This window comes from Diplotaxodon limnothrissa, linkage group LG11, assembly GCF_057381915.1.
Source record: "Diplotaxodon limnothrissa isolate DT_005_m linkage group LG11, D_limnothrissa_male_GT1.1, whole genome shotgun sequence".
Taxonomy (NCBI): Eukaryota; Metazoa; Chordata; class Actinopteri; order Cichliformes; family Cichlidae; genus Diplotaxodon; species Diplotaxodon limnothrissa.
Genome location: NC_140606.1, coordinates 16,066,693 through 16,085,294, shown reverse-complemented (window position 1 = coordinate 16,085,294; position 18,602 = coordinate 16,066,693). Strand labels below are relative to the sequence as shown.

General features: G+C 39.4%; 2 protein-coding genes across 2 annotated transcripts; both read right to left on the bottom strand.

Annotated features, from left to right (window-relative positions):
- Positions 1–7,997: 7,997 nt before the first annotated feature.
- LOC146622525 (C-C chemokine receptor type 1-like) lies at positions 7,998–14,237 on the bottom strand. Its single transcript, XM_085366818.1, has 3 exons — positions 14,188–14,237; positions 9,116–9,294; positions 7,998–8,893 (listed from the first exon to the last, which is right to left on the bottom strand). The coding sequence occupies exons 1-3, from the start codon at positions 14,235–14,237 to the stop codon at positions 7,998–8,000; spliced, it is 1,125 nt and encodes a 374-aa protein (XP_085222944.1).
- Positions 14,238–15,584: 1,347 nt separating this feature from the next.
- Positions 15,585–18,377, bottom strand: LOC146622524 (C-C chemokine receptor type 2-like). Its single transcript, XM_085366817.1, has 3 exons — positions 18,371–18,377; positions 16,690–16,899; positions 15,585–16,477 (listed from the first exon to the last, which is right to left on the bottom strand). Exons 1-3 carry the CDS (start codon positions 18,375–18,377, stop codon positions 15,585–15,587), a joined length of 1,110 nt encoding a protein of 369 aa, XP_085222943.1.
- Between the last annotated feature and the right edge of the window lie 225 nt (positions 18,378–18,602).

Sequence of the window (18,602 nt, the reverse complement as noted above, 5' to 3'; positions counted from 1 at the left end):
TAGGTTAGAAGCGATCTAACCGAATTTGGGGGAGGCTGTGCCTCAACCGTTAACAATACCGCTGCCATCGTCTCTCTCTGACCTTATAGCTCACTTAGGCTACTGACTGAGGTAAAATTCTAGAACAGCAAATCTTCGCGCGTTTTCTGCAGGGGCGCAATTTTAAGCGCCCCCAAACCATTTAATTCAGCGACGCTGATAGGTCAAATATTTATTATTTTCCCCTGGCAACCATTTAATGATAGGCTATTTCGCTGCATATCAAGGGCGCTTTGACGAGCGCCCCAGAAGAAGAAAAACACCGTTTGTTGGTTGAACTTTAATGAGTCAGCTGGTGAAAATGTTAAAATACGCCTGGCTGTATATGGGCACACACATAGTAAAACTATCATTGATGAATTTTTTAAAAATATATATTTTTACTCCTCCACATTTGGGGGGGCGGAGCCCGAGCGCCCCCTATGGGCCAGCCACCACTGGTGCGCACACTGTGTCTGAGGAGGATGTGCGGAAGTGCTTCAGGAAGGTGAACGCACGCAAAGCTACTGGTCCGGACGGGATTCCCGGCCGCGTCCTCAGGTCATGCGCGGCTCAGCTGGCTGGAGTGTTCACGCACATCTTCAACCTTTCCCTCTCTCTGTCTGTAGTCCCAGCCTGCTTCAAAATGGCCACCATCGTCCCTGTACCCAAATCCTCCACCATCTCCTCATTGAACGACTGGCGACCTGTAGCCCTGACCCCCATCGTAAGCAAATGCTTCGAGAAGCTGGTCAGGGACTTCATCTGCTCTGCACTACCCGACTCACTGGACCCTCTACAGTTTGCATACCGCCACAACAGGTCCACTGATGATGCCATAGCCCTGACACTACACACTGCCCTGTCACACCTGGAGAAGAGAGACACGTATGTGAGGATGCTGTTTGTAGATTACAGCTCAGCATTCAATACCATCGTTCCCTCGAAGCTGGACAGGAAACTGCAGGATCTAGGACTGAGCAGCTCCCTCTGCAGCTGGATCCTTAGCTTCCTGTCTGACAGACGCCAGGTGGTCAGACTGGGCAGCATCACCTCATCCCCCATCACACTGAACACTGGTGCTCCACAGGGGTGTGTACTGAGCCCTCTCCTGTACTCACTCTACACCTACGACTGCACAGCCACTAATAGCTCCAACATCATTGTGAAGTTTGCGGACGACACTACAGTGGTGGGTCTTATCACCAACGGTGATGAGACGGCTTACAGGGAGGAGGTCAGCGCCCTGACCCACTGGTGTCAAGACAACCATCTCACCCTCAACGTCGCAAAGACAAAGGAGTTGATAGTGGACTTCCGGAGGTGCAGAGAAGTACACACCCCCATCACCATCAACGGCGCTGCTGTGGAGAGAGTGAGCAGCTTCCGGTTCCTTGGAGTACATCTGGCTGAGGATCTTACGTGGTCAGTACACACAAACAAAACAGTGAAGAAGGCGCAGCAGCGCCTCTTCTTTCTCAGGAGACTGAAAAGATTCGGCATGAGCCCCCGCATCCTCAGGACCTTCTATCACTGTGCCATTGAGAGCATCCTCACTGGATGCATCACCACCTGGTATGGCAACAGCACCGCCTACAACTGCAAAGCTCTCCAGCGAGTAGTGCGGTGCTCTGAACGGATAATTGGAGGTGAGCTTCCCTCCCTCCAAGACATCTACAGGAAGCGCTGCCTGAGGAAAGCGGGGAGGATCATCAAGGACTCCAGTCACCCCAGCCATAAACTGTTCAGACTGCTTCCATCAGGAAGGAGGTTCTGCAGCATCCGGTCCCGTACCAGCAGACTGAGAGACAGCTTTTTCCATCAGGCCATCAGACTGCTGAACACGTCATAGACACCTCAGCTTCACTACTGGAACTTCAACATTATGCACTCCACACTGTATATAAATGCCACTTGTTTTGCACATATTCAACTCTGTATATTTTATATATTTTATTATTATTATTATTATTTTTTTTTTTTTTTTTTTTTTACTATTTAATTTGTAAAAATGTGTATACACACACACACACACACACACACACACACACACACGTAGGAAAATATTTAGTATACACATCCAGAAATGCATACACTATTATATATTGTACATATATTTATTAGTTTCAGGTTGGCCATTCTTGTATTTTGCTCGTTTGTGTTGTTGTGTTTGCACATCTCTGTTGCTTGTGGGGCTCGCACACAAGAATTTCACTCGCATGTGCTGTGCCAGTGTGCCTGCACATGTGATGTGACAATAAAAGTGATTTGATTTGATTTGATTTGCTGGGAATGCCTAGCAGAGGCCCCAGTTTGCGAGATCTTCGACGCACACCTCCGGCAGATCTTCAGCAGTATTCAGAAGGAGACTGGGAATATTGAGTCGGGATGGACCATGTTCAGCATCTCCATTGCCGAAGCCACTGCAGTGAGCTGTGGTTAGGTTCATCTGCAGTACGGGGGCCCCACAGGGAACGGTTCTGGCTCCGTTCCTCTTCACCATCTACACTGCAGACTTCTCCCACAACTCCACCCAGTGCTTCCTGCAGAAGTTCTCTTATAGTGATGGGATTTCCGGCTCTTTTTAGAGATCCGGCTCTTTCGGTTCAGCTCACTAAAAAGAGCCGGCTCTTTCGGCTCCGAACCAGCTCTTCAGGTTGTTTTGTTGCTTTAATTAATTTATTATTAACAATATTATAAAATTATGCACAAAAGGAATTACTAACGTAAAAAAAAGTGGTTTTATATATATATGTTTATATATAAATATATGCGGTGGTCCCTAGAGACAAAACACGTACAAACTCCAAGACACATTTCTAGCATGAACTGAACTTCCAAAGCAGAGCTACTAGATCACTTAAATTACACAATTGAAAGCATATGTGTATTCTTTGTGTATTTATACACAGGCACTCATATATATTCAAATAATTTTAAAAAAATGTTCATTTACCGGTTATTACCACACACCAAATCCGGTCGTTGGTACTTGCTGGCTTGTGTAGCCACTCGGTATAAGTTCAACACTGCCCCTAGCATCCTGGAGCACTTCTGTTGTCTTTTGTACGTGTTTTGAGTTTTTATGTGCTTCTGAGTTTTTACGTGTTTTGGAGTTTGTACGTCTTTTTACGTGTTTTGGAGTTTTTACGTGTTTTGGAGTTTGTACATGCTTCAGAGTTCGTACATGATTTGAAGTTTGTATGTGCTTTGTCTCTAGGGGCCACTGTAAATATACTTTTATTTATTCACTCCATATAAAATATAATAAATAAATCATATAATACAAAAATCAACTATTCACATTTCAACTTTTAAGTATTTAAATTTTCAGCTTTTTCCTTTTACAAATTTAAAGTGAAAACAACACAAAACACTGCAAACCACAACACAATTAAATATAAATTAAAATATGAAAACAAAAAGAAACATGCACATTCTCTGTCATATGGGCCTGCATGAATAAACTTGATGAATCCTTTATCATCTGCAACCGAAAATAGTTGTCGATGATTACTATACCTTTCTAATGTGACGTTGTTGTCCCTGGCTCTCTTTCTCTCTCTCCCCCTCTGGATCTGTTCCTGTGTTACTGAGTGTAATTACCGCCCCTCCCCCCTCTGCCCAGCGTAAAGCACAAGGCTCGCTTGCTGAGTGAAGCAGAAAAAAACTGCGAGAGAGAGGCTGAGAGAAAAAAAAAAAAAAGAAAACCCACGTGACGGCTCGCGATAAGGAGCCGGCTCTAAGAGCCATTTCGTTCGCGAACGACCCATCACTATTCTCTTATGACTCTGCAATAGTCGGCCTCATCACTGATGGGGACGACAAGGAGTACAGAGGACTGACCAAAGACTTTGTGGACTGGTGCCAGCTGAACTAAATCGTAAATGGCCTGTATTTGTATAGCGCAGTGGTCCCCAACCCCCGGGCCTCGGACCGGTACCAGTCCGTGAGTCGTTTGGTACCGGCCCGGTACCAAACGCTGTTCTCCACAGAACCATCCAAGGTGTACTCTCAGTGGCAAGTGAACAATACGGAACAATACTGGAAGAGCATATGGGAGAAGGACGCAACCCATAACGGCAATGCTCAGTGGCTAGTGGATCTATGGCTAGTGGATGTATTTTTACTCAGTTGTATATAGTATTTGTATTTGTATTCTATTTTTATCTTATTGTATATTTATTTTATTTTATTCTACTGTATATAGTATTTTATTTTATTCTATTCTGTACAGTTGTGTACTGTATTTATTCTTATTGTATTCTAATTTTTGCCTCATAACTTTTGCACTGTCCACTTCCTGCTGTGACAAAACAAATTTCCCACGTGTGGGACTAATAAAGGTTATCTTATCTTATCTTATCTGAGGACAAACCACAGCAACCTCCCTGAACAGAGTCCAGTAACCATCACAGTGGCAGATATCCAAGGAAGTGTCTCCAGTATGAAGAGTTGGACAGCACTAGGCCCCTACATGGTTCACACCTACTGGCAGGACCCTCAAGCTTCCAGGCCTCTGGTAGAGGACCCAAGCTTGAAGAATTGACTGCCCGCAGGGGCGAGCGGGGAATTTTATATATATATATACTTTGTATTACTGTTCAAAGATATTTACCTGACATGGTCATATAGCAGTGATGTCGTTTTAAATCAGGTGAAGTCAGGAATTATAATTCAAGGCTTCTCCTTTTTGTTTTTTTTATTGATGTGATCTCTTTAGATGTGCAGAGATTGACTGTCTTAAAGTCAGCAGTCTGATAACGAGAAGCACAAAAAAGAGGAAATGCAGATTTAATTTTCACTGTCACTACAGATTTTGTCAATGCAGTAACATTCTCACTGCAAATATATTCTCAGAATGAACAATGCACTTCTCCAACATGACAATCCAATTTATGACCTTCATTTGATGTAAGTTCAAGATTTGCATTATCATTTATTGTTTCAAGAAAACAAAATCGGGATAAGAAATGAATGGATGTCTGACTTGAATCAATCCGAGTACCAAGTAATGACAAATATGAGGAACCATAACGTAGAACAAGTGAAGAAGAAGAGTATAAAACATGAAAATGTGGAAGTAGGTATAAATAGGAATGACAGTAAGGCAATGAGCAAGTTTTGTACAAAGGAGATCTGAAACCATTTTAGGCCCTTTTTTTTATATTTTTCTGCAAACATGGAAGCTCATGAAAAAAATGTGTGAAGAAATCAAACTGTTACAGATTCTATACACAGCAGGCTCAGTTTAACAGACCAAAAAGTTTCATTTAGCCTGAGCAGAACAAGGAAGTGACCAAACAAACAAAAAGAACATGAACAAGACACGGCCTGCAGTAATAACAAGGTGAAACATTCATGTCACACGAGTTTCGTCTGCCCTCCACCTTCAGTTCAGTTTCATTTATGCAGCACTGAATCCCAATAACATCTGACACAGGGGTGTTACATTGTGAAGTAATGAGCAAAAAAAGTTACTAGATAAAAGTGGAGGTGACATCAGAGGATTTGAATGTGTACTAAATGAGTTGTCTAACACATCTCTGCAGGCATCAACTTTTTCAGCAGCTGCAAGGCTGCTGAAACTTCATAAACTTCTCTCCCACAAAAGCATAAATGATGGGGTTCAGGCAGCAGTGAGTGTAAGCAAAGGCCTCGGTTACTGCTACTCCCATGTTCCATCATTGAGGATTATTTCTCTTTCCTGAAGAAACTCCAGGAAAAGGGAAATGTTATATGGAGCCCAGAGCAAGAAAAATACAACCACTAAACAAATTATCAGCTTGACGATGCGGTGCTTCTTCGTGGTCCTCATGTTTACCAGCCTAGGGATGATCCTGGAGTAGCAACCTACCATCACCAGCACGGGAATCACAAGACCCAGCACATTTGTGGTGAACAGGTTGTAACGCTCCCAGACTTTGTTGTTCTCTTTGTTCCAAACACAACACAAGGCTTGTTTTTTTCGTGTTTTATTGATGTGATCTCTTTAGATATGGAGGAATTAACTAACAGTCTTAAAGTCAGCAATCTGATCATGAGAAGTGCAAAATAAGAAAAGCAGATTTCACTTCCTGTTTGTCCTTAAGTGAGGTCATTACAAATACTTCAAAGAACAACACAGCATATGGTGGTACAAATTCACACCTTTACAAAATGACTGCTGGTTTTTATATAAAGTACAAGAGACTTTATTAGTATCATTTTCGTTACTATTATTGTTTGTTTCTTCCTCTTCTCGGTCTCACTGTCGTACAGCCCGGCTGCTCATCATAGATTCTACACTCACAGGACACTTTAGCAGAAATGTTCTCTATTCTGATGCTCACTGTGAACTTTAGCAGGTTGACTTGACCACGACTGCATGTCTGAATGCTCATTTTCATTTTCTGAAGTACATACACCATCCCCTTTGGCACTGCAAACCATCCTGTCTTCAACGTCCCTTAAGTCAGCTTTCTTTGACATTTTGATGCTCACCTTGAACTTCATTGGGTGAACTTCACCATGTCTGCATGTAGTGACACAATCTGTTCAGTTTTGCAACAGTTGTCACTCATATCCTTTGAACCTTTTATTAACATACTATATGTGAAAATATGAAAATTCCAAGTATTTGAATTCTACATGGGGAAAAAAACCCATTATTTTTGGATTACTGAACTGTTTCCAGGTAATATTTGATGCAGTGGCAAAACTATTCCATTTGTACACCTAAAGGACTCATCACGCCTTTATTCTTTTTTTAAAAAGAATTAATTTAATTTAAGGACATGAAGGGGCTTGTTACTGCTTATCCTAAAACGTACTTTCACCAGACAAAGGAGTTGTATTTTTCAGCAAAACTGGCCTTTTGTGTTAATATGAGTAAAAATAAAGAGACACTGAAAAATGTTTTCAGATAAAGAGTTGTTTTGTTTGTTTCGTTTCAAAAAATAATACTTGTTAAAAAAATCTATAATACTAATCTTTACTAACAAAAATAATTCGAAAGCTTAACTTGATCAACTTTCCCTGAATATTCTAACTATTGATAAAGTCTACCTCCACTAATGTTCCTCTATATGACATCATGCTGCTGTTTTATGAATGTGAACAACTACCTCCATCTCAAAGAACTTTTGATCTTCTTTGTTTTCATCACTGTGTACAGAATTTGTCATTACAATAATAATGAGAAACAGAAGAACATGCTCGCTGCAAATATTCTTCTCAAAAGCAATAATGTACTTCTCCAACATGACAGTCCACTTTATGACCTTCATGTGACATGAGTTCGAGATCTGCAGTATCATTTATTGTCTTAGCAAAGCAATAATACAAAATCCGGAAAGCAGATGATTGGATGCCTGACTCCAATCAGCTCCATTGGTAAACAATGACAAATACAAGGATCCACAACATAATACTACAAACAAAAGAACTATATAAGGCTGAACATCAGAAAACAACGTGGAAGTAGAGAAAATTACGATTCACACATGCAGCTATTTCACATCTTCTTTTGCTTAAAGAAAATCTAAAACTGTTGTACGCTATTTTTGGTGCATTTCTGCAAAATAGCAAACTCATTAAAAATGTGTGAAGAACAAAGCAAACTGTTACAAGTTGCTATAAACAGCAGGTTCAGTTTAATGGACCATCTAATGTAAGTCAGCCTGAGCAAAACAAGGAAGGGCATCACATAGTAAGATACTTGAGATTCTATAAAGCAGTTAGCAGTGCTAACATGTTAATTTTATAAGTAGGCAGAATTTACTTCTACAATCTTATGGTCAGAATCAAATATAAACCAATGTAAATGCAAAGGGTCCAAAAGTGTACAGAGACATTTTGAAGGTGACTCACAGGTGAAGAACACTGTGGTATTTGTCAGATAGAAGTGACCAAATGAACAATACGAACATGATGCACGGTCTGCAGTAATAACAGGGTGAAACATTCATGTAAAAATACTTACAACTGCCCTCCACCTCCTACAGTTTAAAAGAGGAGGTGATTTCAGAGCCCCTGGACATAACTGAGCTCCTCCTGAATGAGCTGTCTGTCAGATCTCTGCTGTAACCAGGCATCAACTTTTTCAGCAGCTGCAAGGCTCGTCTCATAAACTTCTCTCCCACAAAAGCATAAATGATGGGGTTCAGACAGCAGTGAGTGTAAGCTAAGGCCTCGGTCACTGTTATTGACAGCTTTACATTGTTGTACCAGGTTTCATCATTGAGGATTATTTCTCTTTCCTGAAGAAACTCCAGGAAAAGGGAAATGTTATATGGAGCCCAGAGGAAGAAGAATACAACCACTATGCAGATGATCAGCTTGACGATGCGGTGCTTCTTTGCGGTCCTCATGTTTACCAGCCTGGGGATGATCCTGGAGTAGCAACCTACCATCACCAGCACGGGAATCACAAGACCCAGCACATTTGTGGTGAACAGGTTGTAATGCTCCCAGACTTTGCTCTCCTTAGGATAGTCACATTCAAACTTCTGGGACTCTTTTGTTTCCTGTATGAAGATAAAATCCGGCAGAGACACAAACAAGCTCAGCATCCAAACGAGCACGGTCAGAATGATGGCTGCCTTCTTTGTGCGATAACGTGCAACCCTGTGAGCGTGCATGATGATCATGTAGCGGTCCAGCGTCATGACAACCATGAAGAAGATGCTGCTGAAGAAGCCAATGTGGTGAGAGCCAGAGATCAAACGGCACATGAAGTCTCCAAAAGTCCACTGGCCAACCCTGGTATTGTGAGAGAAGAAAGGCAGCATGAAGACGAAGAGGAGGTCAGAGAGAGCCAGGTTGAAGAGGCAGATGTCTGTCAGGTTGCTCTGATTGCGATGCTTCACCAGGACACACACCACTAGTCCGTTACCTTTGGAAGAAAAGATGCAATAAGTGTAAATGTCACACTGTTACATATTCTTTCTGTCTCTTTCTCTCTGTCGGTCTCATGTTGTTGTGTTGCACATAAACACACCTGCATACAGAGTTTAGGCCTAAAACGTGCTTTCTGTTCCCATAAGGGACAACAGGTCCCTGCAATGTGTAAATACAATACAATCCCCACAATATAGACACAAGAAGACGCACGTACCTATGAAGCCCAGGATGAAAACCAAACTGTAGAGAATAGCAAGAAACGCTTGGCTGAATTCCTTTACATCGGTGGAGTTGGCTGGAGCATAGTCTCCATAATCAAAATCACTGTAATTGCCATAATTGTCTTCTGTGTCATTATATTCTGCTGAGAGAGAGAGAATGATGTCATTAGTACTAGTAGTAGTATCAGTAATAGTCTTTCAACTCTGTTTGTAATATTTAGATGCATAGTCAAAAAACATATGCAAGTTGATCAAATGTAAAGTTAATTGTATTATCTGGATAAAGAAAAAAATTTTATATATACATATATATATATATATATATATATATATATATATATAAATTTTTGCTTTTTGTCTCCTGAGGAAGGTGAATAGAAAATTAAATAGTATTGCTGCTTCATCCGTTTTTATTGGGACAGAAGAAGAACGTGCTAGTTAAAGTAGTAGCAGTAGTATTCTTGCCGACATGTTGCTGTTTGAAAAGGGAAATTTCCTTAACCATGAGCACCACAAATGCTACTCCATTCAGCTCTGCTGCATTGGGCTTTTGGCCCCCAGCCAGTTGATAATTGATTGCCACCTTTTGGTTGTCACAGGTACTCCCTCCTTAGGAAAGTTCTCACCACTTCACATCAATCCATAATGTGACGCTCCTGTATTAAAGTAGGATTTAAGTCTCCTTGGCTATGATTTAAACCTGTAACTATTCTGAAGAAAGGTCATAAAAGGCTTTAAACCCATAAACCCAGCGTCAGCTTGTACAATCATAAACCTGCTCATTTCAGCAGGCGTAATAAACGTTACTATTCAATTTGGCCTGTTTGTTAATGATTATTTTTCACGCTAGTATGTTTTGGTCATAGTGATATTATTTAACATAATTATCATTGTACAACTCTATTGTCTACCTTAAAAAAAATACATGTTTGTGGGTGAGATGATTGTAGATATAAAGGTCAACCACAAGACATTGTGGCAATGCATATCTTTTGAATAATTTCAAAAATTATCTTCAAACACAGTAGACTAAAATAAAAAACAAACGTGTAGACTAAATTTAGAAATAGCAATCATGAACTAATTGTGATATAATTTCAATTATAGCATTTGGTTTTGAATCCCTGCGGCAACTTGTACAGCTGTGAACGTTACACATTATTAAAAATATATTTTTAAGAACTCTGAAAGATATTACACTTTAAATATACTAAATTCTGCATTACTATTAAAATGTATTCACCTGACATGGTGATATCTCAGTGTTGTATCTTCCAAACACGTCAAGTCAGGAACTCTTTTTTTGATTTTTTTATTGATGTGATCCCTTTAGATGTTCAGAGATAAACTAACTGTCTTAAAGTCAGCAGTCTTATAATGAGGAGCACAGTAGAAAAGCAGATTTCACTTCCTGTACGTCCTCAAGTGAGATCTTTATCAGGAGTCTGCTTAAAATCTAGACAGCTAGATAATACTTCAAAGTGCAAGACAGCTTTTGGTGACCCAAATTCACACCTTCACAAGATGACTGCTAGTTTTTAGCGCGTCACAATGCTTATTATTATTATCATTTCTTTCTTTATTTGTTCCTTCATCTTCTTGATCCCATTGTTATACATTACCGCTGTATATCTCAGGACACTTTAGTAAAGACACCTTGTTATCACTGGACTGAGTTTTGCTTTCAGAACTACTTCAATACAACATGGCATAGATTCAACAAGCTGCTGGTTCATATTGATGATGATAGCTTGCCTCTGGCATCAAAAGCACATTTTTCACCCAGAGAGCTGCCACTCAATTGTTTTGTTTCTTCTGTAAACCTCACTGATGGCAGATATAGATAACAACAGAGATGAAGATAAAAATAGAGATACTGTTTGTGATAGAGACGTAGATAAGATAGGGACAGAGATAGAGTTAGTGATAGCAAAGGAGATAAAGACTTAGTGATAGAGATATAAACTGCAAGTTAGACACTGAGGCTTTTGGCGATGAGGGGGCTCTACCTTGCAGCAGTTGGGTGGTTGTGTCACATCTGCCCAGAGGTGGGAAAGTACAGACATTCTCTACTTGGGTAGAAGTACAGACACTAGTGTTGAAAAATACTCCAGTAGAAGTTGAAGTAGTGAAAAAGTACAGTCACTGAAATGAAGAAAGTAAAAAGTTGCTCTCTGGATGATGTTTCTGCCAGCTGTTTTTGTGCAATGCTACCTGAACCTTGTTCTATATTAATGTAATAATAAAATAATATTGAGATCACAAACTTTACTTCTGTTTAAAACTAAATTTTAATGAATGCACTCAGTTTGAATCAGAAAATGAGCAAAGAAAAAGAAGAAAATTAAAAAGAATTTCTGTTGCCCACATTGTAGAGGGGAGCCTTACCCAACATCTGATCTTTAATGTAATCCTTAAATTTCTAGTTCACAAACAAGACTGAGCAGTCCCTATATAACCTCTCTTCTTCCTCTCCTTCCCTGTCCTGTCTTTTTTTAATCTTTCTTCATCAATTAGTGACGTTAGGTGTCTTTCTTTTGCCTCCCTGTGAAATACAGCAGCTGGACCTTAGGCTAGCAACACACTGTGAGATAAACTGCAGTTTGTGTGTTTGGTGATGTTTGTTGAGCTGATAAAAGTGCTGCATTTGAAATTAACTGCTATTTTAAAAAACATTATCCCCTTTATGCTCGCTCCTCTTTTGCAGCGCTAGCTAGATGACGAAGCACAGCAACCGCAACGTATGGACACTTGGACACTCGTTCTGATGTTGCCCCTGCAAGTTTTACAAGTTTTAATAGCACCCTAGTTTTCACACAGTCATACTCACCCTGTGCACTTTATACACTCACCAACACACCCACGTAGCGCTTTCAACACTGCGCGCGGGCGGGGTTTTCCATGTTTCACAAACCTTGCCCTGGACTGTCCTTGTATTATTACTTCCCCCTCCCTTTCTTTTTCTGTCAGCTAAGATATTTTCATACTATACTATATTACACACAATGTTATAACTAAAATAACCCGAATACCTGAAATAACACTAAAAAAAAGTGATTAAATAAACAGATAAAAGTAATACGTGAACAAGAGAGAATTTATAGAGCTGATCTTAGAAAAGCAAAATTGGTGTGAATTTTTGTATTGATGGACTTTTCTTAACTTCATCTGTACAGGTGTTCCACACACTAGCTTATTACATCATTAAACTGGTCATTAGTATAACGTTCACATTGTTGATCATCTTTATGGGTGTAGAAATTATTTTCAGGGTCTATATCATTTTCCAAGACCCATAGTCTGTGATCTGTATACTAAAAGGGTTTTAGTCCCAAATCATGTATATACAATGATTATTTATAGGGAAGGTTGGTTCTCACTTTACTAAGAAAAGTTATTATCATCATATTTTGTCATGTTATATGATTCTTATGTATAGTTGGTTGTTAAGAATTCCTAATGGAGAATTATATTTTTTATTTAACCTGTCATAGTTCATTTCTAATATTTATCCAGATCTGAAACTAATTTAATGACCACAACTTTTTGTTCTTCTGGGGTTCCTTTGAGTTTGATGTAGATGTTGATTGCACCGTTTTTAGTCTTCTTAGTATTCCTGCTTGTCATGCTATGTCTGCATTTTTCTTTGTCAGATGCTCGTTTATGTAGACACTGGTTCCTCACAGCTCACAGTGTCCTTTTTGATTTTCTATTCACAAAGCCCATTATTATAGATGGTTTTACTCTATTACTTTTTGAAGGCAGAGAATGGCAAACCTCAGTGTCTTTACTATTAATAGTTATTCACTTGCCATTGAAGAAATTGACAGTTTGTTGCTCCAAAGAGTCGACGTCAGCTTTAGTAGGCTCATTGACTTCCTGTGCCACTACAGCTCTAGCATACGTTCTGTGTTTGGTCTCCAGTCCACTTACTATTAAGCCATTCATACAGGTATACTGCTCTAGATCATCCACTTGGGAACCAAGAGGGCTATTTTTTTATCCTTTTCTTCATTTAGTTTTTGCAGTTCTTTAATCTGTTCCATCATATCCAATAGCAACTTCTGTTGTTTAGAGGTATTAGAAAGCTCTCCTGACATCTAAGGAGGTAGACCAAGTCATCTGCTGATTGGAAGGTTGGTGGTTCAATCCTTGGCAGTGTGGATGCCAGATATCCCTGGACAAGATATTAATCCTAAATTACTCTAACATGCATCCATCAGAGTATGAATGTGTGCAAGTGTTAGGTAGAAAGCACTTACATAGCATAGAAGAAAGTGCTTGTGTAAATGGATGAATGTGGCATGTTAAGAATGTTAAGCACTTTGAGTGTTCTGGGAAAGTAGAAAAGCACTGTGTAAGAATCAGTCCATTTACCATTTAGTAGGCACTTTTACCAGCCATAGTTGGTATCGTTTAAGCAAAAACTGGCTATGGTACTACTGAAGTTTCGTTCTGTTCCGCCTGCAGGCTAATAAGGAAGCCTGGTCTCGGGCTATTGGAGCCTGACCGTGGCCTGGTGGCGGGCCTGGTATCTGCTGGAGAGTCCTGGGCCTGGAGATGCTGGAGGACCCTGGGCCTGTTGGCTGCTGGTGAATCTTGAATAACATGTCTTGACTTACCGAATTGGCTAACCAGTTCATTTGAATCCTTTCAGAGGTTATCTGAGTCATCAGTAATATGACAACAGCAATATGCTGAAGAATATTTTCCGTTCATTTCAGTTTTAATGCTGCCTTCAGAGATGAGCACCAACAACAAAATGATTTCAACCCAGTTTCAGTATAATTTAAACTGAACTGGTAAACACAGAAATGGTACAGTTTAATGCACTTTTAGCAAATATAATTAACTGAATAAATCAACAGGGTAACTGAAGAAAGAAATCAAACCTTAAATTGATGTGTGTTTGAATTCAACTTAAAATGCTTTTATTTCCCCTTCTAGAAATTGTAATGCCTAAAAAAGTCAGAGCAATACATGGTACAATCTCTGTATGTGCTCTTTTGAGCTTTCACCTTTGTACTCTAATGTCCACCTAATGTCTTGACAGCTCTAATCTGACTCTCCTTCCACAATATTAAGGAAAATCCGTACTTTCACTTCCTGAAACATGATTATAGGTTGAAAATATGCCAAAGTTATTTCTGCTGTCCTCTACAAAGGGCAACAAATATGATTTTGGTTTTGGAAAGGAGTAAAATTACTGAATTTCTGAAGTGCTGCTAAAAGGAAAAGTTAAGGGTCTCAAAGTGAAGATATCAATTTGATTTTTAGCAACAACAAAAAAATTATGTATCCTCCTCTGTTGACATAATGTGGAAGCTGCAACTCCTGTCATTTTGAAAAGACATTACATGCGGCCTCAATTGAAAGCCCGAGATTTCAGATGACGGTTCAGTTGGACTCTTCCACGGGCGAGAAAAATTATAGTGATGGTGAAGAGTAACCTATCTAATGAATTAGTTTGGGACTATCTCACAGAACTTCTTTTTTAACAGATCCTTTTTTCTGACTGTGTACAGAATTTGTCATTTCCATAACAGAGAGAATTAAGAGAGCTTCTCAAAATGAACAATGGACTCCTCCAATATGACAAACCACTTTATGACTTTAATTTGAAGTAAGCTGAAGATTTGCATTATCATTTATTGTCTTAAGAAAACTATCATATAAAATCAGCAAAAGAGATAAAGGAGTGTCTGACTCGACTCAGTCATTACAAATGCAAAGAACCATAAAATGATGTAACAAACAAAAAAGTGCAAAAAGTGAAACATCAGAATGGGGCTGAAGATAGAAATATGTAAATTAAAGTAAGAAAATGCACCAGTTTCATTCAAAGAAGGTCTGGCACAACAGTAAAAGTCACTGAAGCAATAAGGACAATGTATCCAGCATGTAAAGCTCTATTCTGTACATATATACAATGTTGCCAATACTGGAACGTTTGCTCCACATCATTTTATAAGATTCAATTATCAATGACGACATGTGAATATGGAAAATGCTCCGTATTGGTATACATTTGATTGAAGGATTTCTATTTCATCTAAGACTAGAACATTCTGTATTGCCATCTTTGGTTTGTTTGTGTTGCAGTATGCTGTTTTTGCATGTTTGTGTCAGCTTGTTGTTACAGGATGCTGCAAACAGCAGGTTCAGTTAAATGCACCAGCAAGTTTCACTGAGCCTGAGCAGAAGAAGGACGAGCATTACATAGTCTCAAAAACACTGGAGATAAGTTTTGAGCCTTTGCATCTGAAATGTTATGATAAAAATGAAGTATTCCCTTGTAATCATAGGATCTAAAGGTGTAAACACAAACTCTGTAGTGAAAAACACTGCAGTATGTGTCAAATACAAGTGGTCAAATGAACAAAAAAACAATAACAAGATATGCTCTGCAGTAATAACACGTGAAAACTGCATGTTAAACAAGTTACAACTGCCCTCAAACTTCTACAGTTTAAAAGTGGAGGTGATTTCAGAGCCCCTGGACATAACTGAGCTCCTCCTGAATGAGCTGTCTGACAAATCTCTGCTGTAACCAGGCACCAACTTTTTCAGCAGCTGCAAGGCTCGTCTCATAAACTTCTCTCCCACAAAAGCATATATGATGGGGTTCAGACAGCAGTGAGTGTAAGCAAACGCCTCAGTTACTGCCACTGACAGCCTTATATTTTTGTCCATGGTGTCATTACGTGGGATTTTCCCCTTTTCCTGAAGAAACTTCAAGAAACGAGAAATGTTATATGGAGTCCAGAGCAAGAAAAACGCAACAACTATACAGATGATCAACTTGACGATGCGGTGCCTCTTTGCTGTCCTCATGCTCATCAGTGTGGGGATGATCCTGGAGTAGCAACCAACCATCACCAGCAAAGGAATCACGAGACCCAGCACATTTGTGGTGAACAGGTTGTAACGCTCCCAGACTTTGTTGTGATAGTTACATCCAGTCTTCTGAGGCTCTTCCTTTATTTCCCGTGTGGAGATAAAATCCGGCAGAGAGACAAACAAGCTCAGCATCCAAACGAGCACGGTCAGAATGATGGCTGCCCTCATTGTGCGAAAACGTGCAACCCTGTGAGCGTGCACGATGATCATGTAGCGGTCCAGCGTCATGACAACCATGAAGAAGATGCTGCTGAAGAAGCCAGTCTGGTGAGAGCCGGACAACAAATGGCACATGAAGTCTCCAAAAGTCCACTGGCCGACCCTGGCATAGTGAGAGTAGAACGGCAGCGTGAAGACGAAGAGGAGGTCAGAGAGAGCCAGGTTGAAGAGGCAGATGTCTGTCAGGTTGCACTGATTGCGATGCTTCACCAGGACACACACCACTAGTCCGTTACCTTTGTGAGAAAAGGCACGATAAGTGTATCTGTCACACTGTTACATGTAAAATAAGGATGTCTGATTTTGTGTTTCTTACATCACTGTTACACACCTACATACAAGACTCTTTCCCCTGAATCCCTTAAAGTCAACAGCTTACTAAATCTATCTCTGTCCCCAGAAAGTGAGGACGTGTTCTCACAGCCAACATACAACAGGACACACCTACCTATGAAGCCCAGGATGAAAACCAAACTATAGAGAGTGGCAAGAAACACTTGACTGAAATCTTGAATATCAGTTAAGTTGATAGGAGCATAATCTTGTGTGACACCTTCATCATAGTAACTCGTATAATTGTATGTGTCATTTTCTGTGGCATTCTCGTCTGGAGAGAGAGAGAGAGAGAGAGAGACAGAGCTGTTATTAGTAGTAGTAGCTGTAGTATAGTAGTAGTATTTCAACACAGACCATGAATATTAATGTACAATGGATATAGCACCTGTCTACAACGCTGCATTCAAACACTTTGAGTGCTCATGGCATTAAATGTTAATAATGAAGTTTCAATCATTTTCTTTTTTTTTTTTTTTTTTTTTTTTTTTTTAAATGACATCAGAAACAGCAGTATGCGACATTACGTGATGGCAGAGCTTCAGTTCATCCTTTGTCATTTTTTTTTTTTTTTTTTTTTTTAATAAATAGGACAGGGGGAATGAATGAGAGAAAGAGGGGGAGAGAAAGAAAGAAAACCAAAGGGGAGAAGAGACGGTGAGAAGGGGGGGGAAGAGAGAGAGAAAAAAAAAAAAGAACTCCTGGGTCACCTGTATGGAGAAAAAAAAAACAAACAAACAAAAAAAACAAACAGAGGAGACAGCAAACAACAAAGAGCAACATAATAATAGAGAAAACAAAGCACCATCACAATAAACTAGCTAGCCATAGATATCAATATTTACTAAATAATAAACGATATTGTGCAGCACGCAAGATAGACAGCGCACAGTGTGCTTTGAGGTAGCAGCCAAGAAAGCTTTAGTCCGCGTCTGTGAATACCCATGTGTGCATACCTGTGTGGATCAGCATGCTTGCATTCCAAAGGTTTCTCCATGTAATGATCTGCTAGGGAGTGTGGGGGGGCCACAGCCCAGTTTCAATCATTTTCATTGAAACACAGGAAAAAGTTCAAAAGTTACTGGTGCTGATTACTGTTTGTGAAAATGATTTTCCTTTGTTATGTATGTTTAGGCCCTCAAAGTCAGTTGATAATGAGGATTATTTTGCCACCTGCTGGTAGTTACAGGTACGTCTGTCAAGCCACCGTTCGTCACTTTTCACCGGATGCTTCTGCTTTATGAAAAACGATATTTAAACTTCCTTTATACTGTCTATGATTTAAACCATATCAGCTACAATAAAAACAGGTGATATGAGGCTAAAAGCCAATAAGCCCGGTCTAAATGTGTACTATTAGAACCCTGGGGCACTGAAAATTATTATTTCATTTCGTCCATTTCGTTATGTTATAATCATTTTTACAAAAATATCCATGTAATGAGATTATTTAAGATTATCAACATAATTTTAAAATATTATTTTTTATTATATTGTCTAACTTAACAGACATGTTTGTAGATGACAGCAAAAGGTCACCTTCACAGACATTGTGGTTATACACATATTTTGTACACTTTTGTGAAGACTTTTCGAAGAATATAGAAATAGAACTATCAAATAGAAATAAAAAGATAATATTTTACAGTATTATTGGTTTTAGATCTCTACAGGAATGCGCACAGCCTTAGACATTAAACATAATAACATGGATATATTTAAAAGAAAATATTAAAATATTACACTGCAAAAGTACCAATTTGGATACCAATGGATTACTTATTAAATGTATTCACCTTGCATAGTGATATCTCAATGATGGCTCTTCCAGCCAGGTAGAGTCAGGAATGGCACTTCAAGGCTCCCCCCTTTTTGTTTTTTGTTCTTAATGATGTGATGCCTTTATTCTGCAGAGATGAACTAACACCCAAATAGTTAGCAGTCTGATAATGAGCAGTAAAAAAAACCAGAAGAGCAGATGTTGCTTCCTGTATGTCCTGTAAGTAAGATCTTTATCTTGTCTAGATG

What these genes read in the sequence shown, in the direction of transcription:
- LOC146622525 (XM_085366818.1), bottom strand. Translation starts at nt 14,237, where the DNA reads ATGTTTCAGGAAGTGAAAGTACGGATTTTCCTTAATATTGTGGAAGGA. An exon ending in CTTAATATTGTGGAAGGAGA is followed by an intron (nt 9,295 to 14,187) that starts GTCAGATTAGAG and finishes TACTACTACTAG; the next exon opens with TACTAATGACATCATTCTCT. An exon ending in TTTCATCCTGGGCTTCATAG is followed by an intron (nt 8,894 to 9,115) that starts GTACGTGCGTCT and finishes TTTCTTCCAAAG; the next exon opens with GTAACGGACTAGTGGTGTGT.
- LOC146622524 (XM_085366817.1), bottom strand. An exon ending in TTTCATCCTGGGCTTCATAG is followed by an intron (nt 16,478 to 16,689) that starts GTAGGTGTGTCC and finishes TTTCTCACAAAG; the next exon opens with GTAACGGACTAGTGGTGTGT.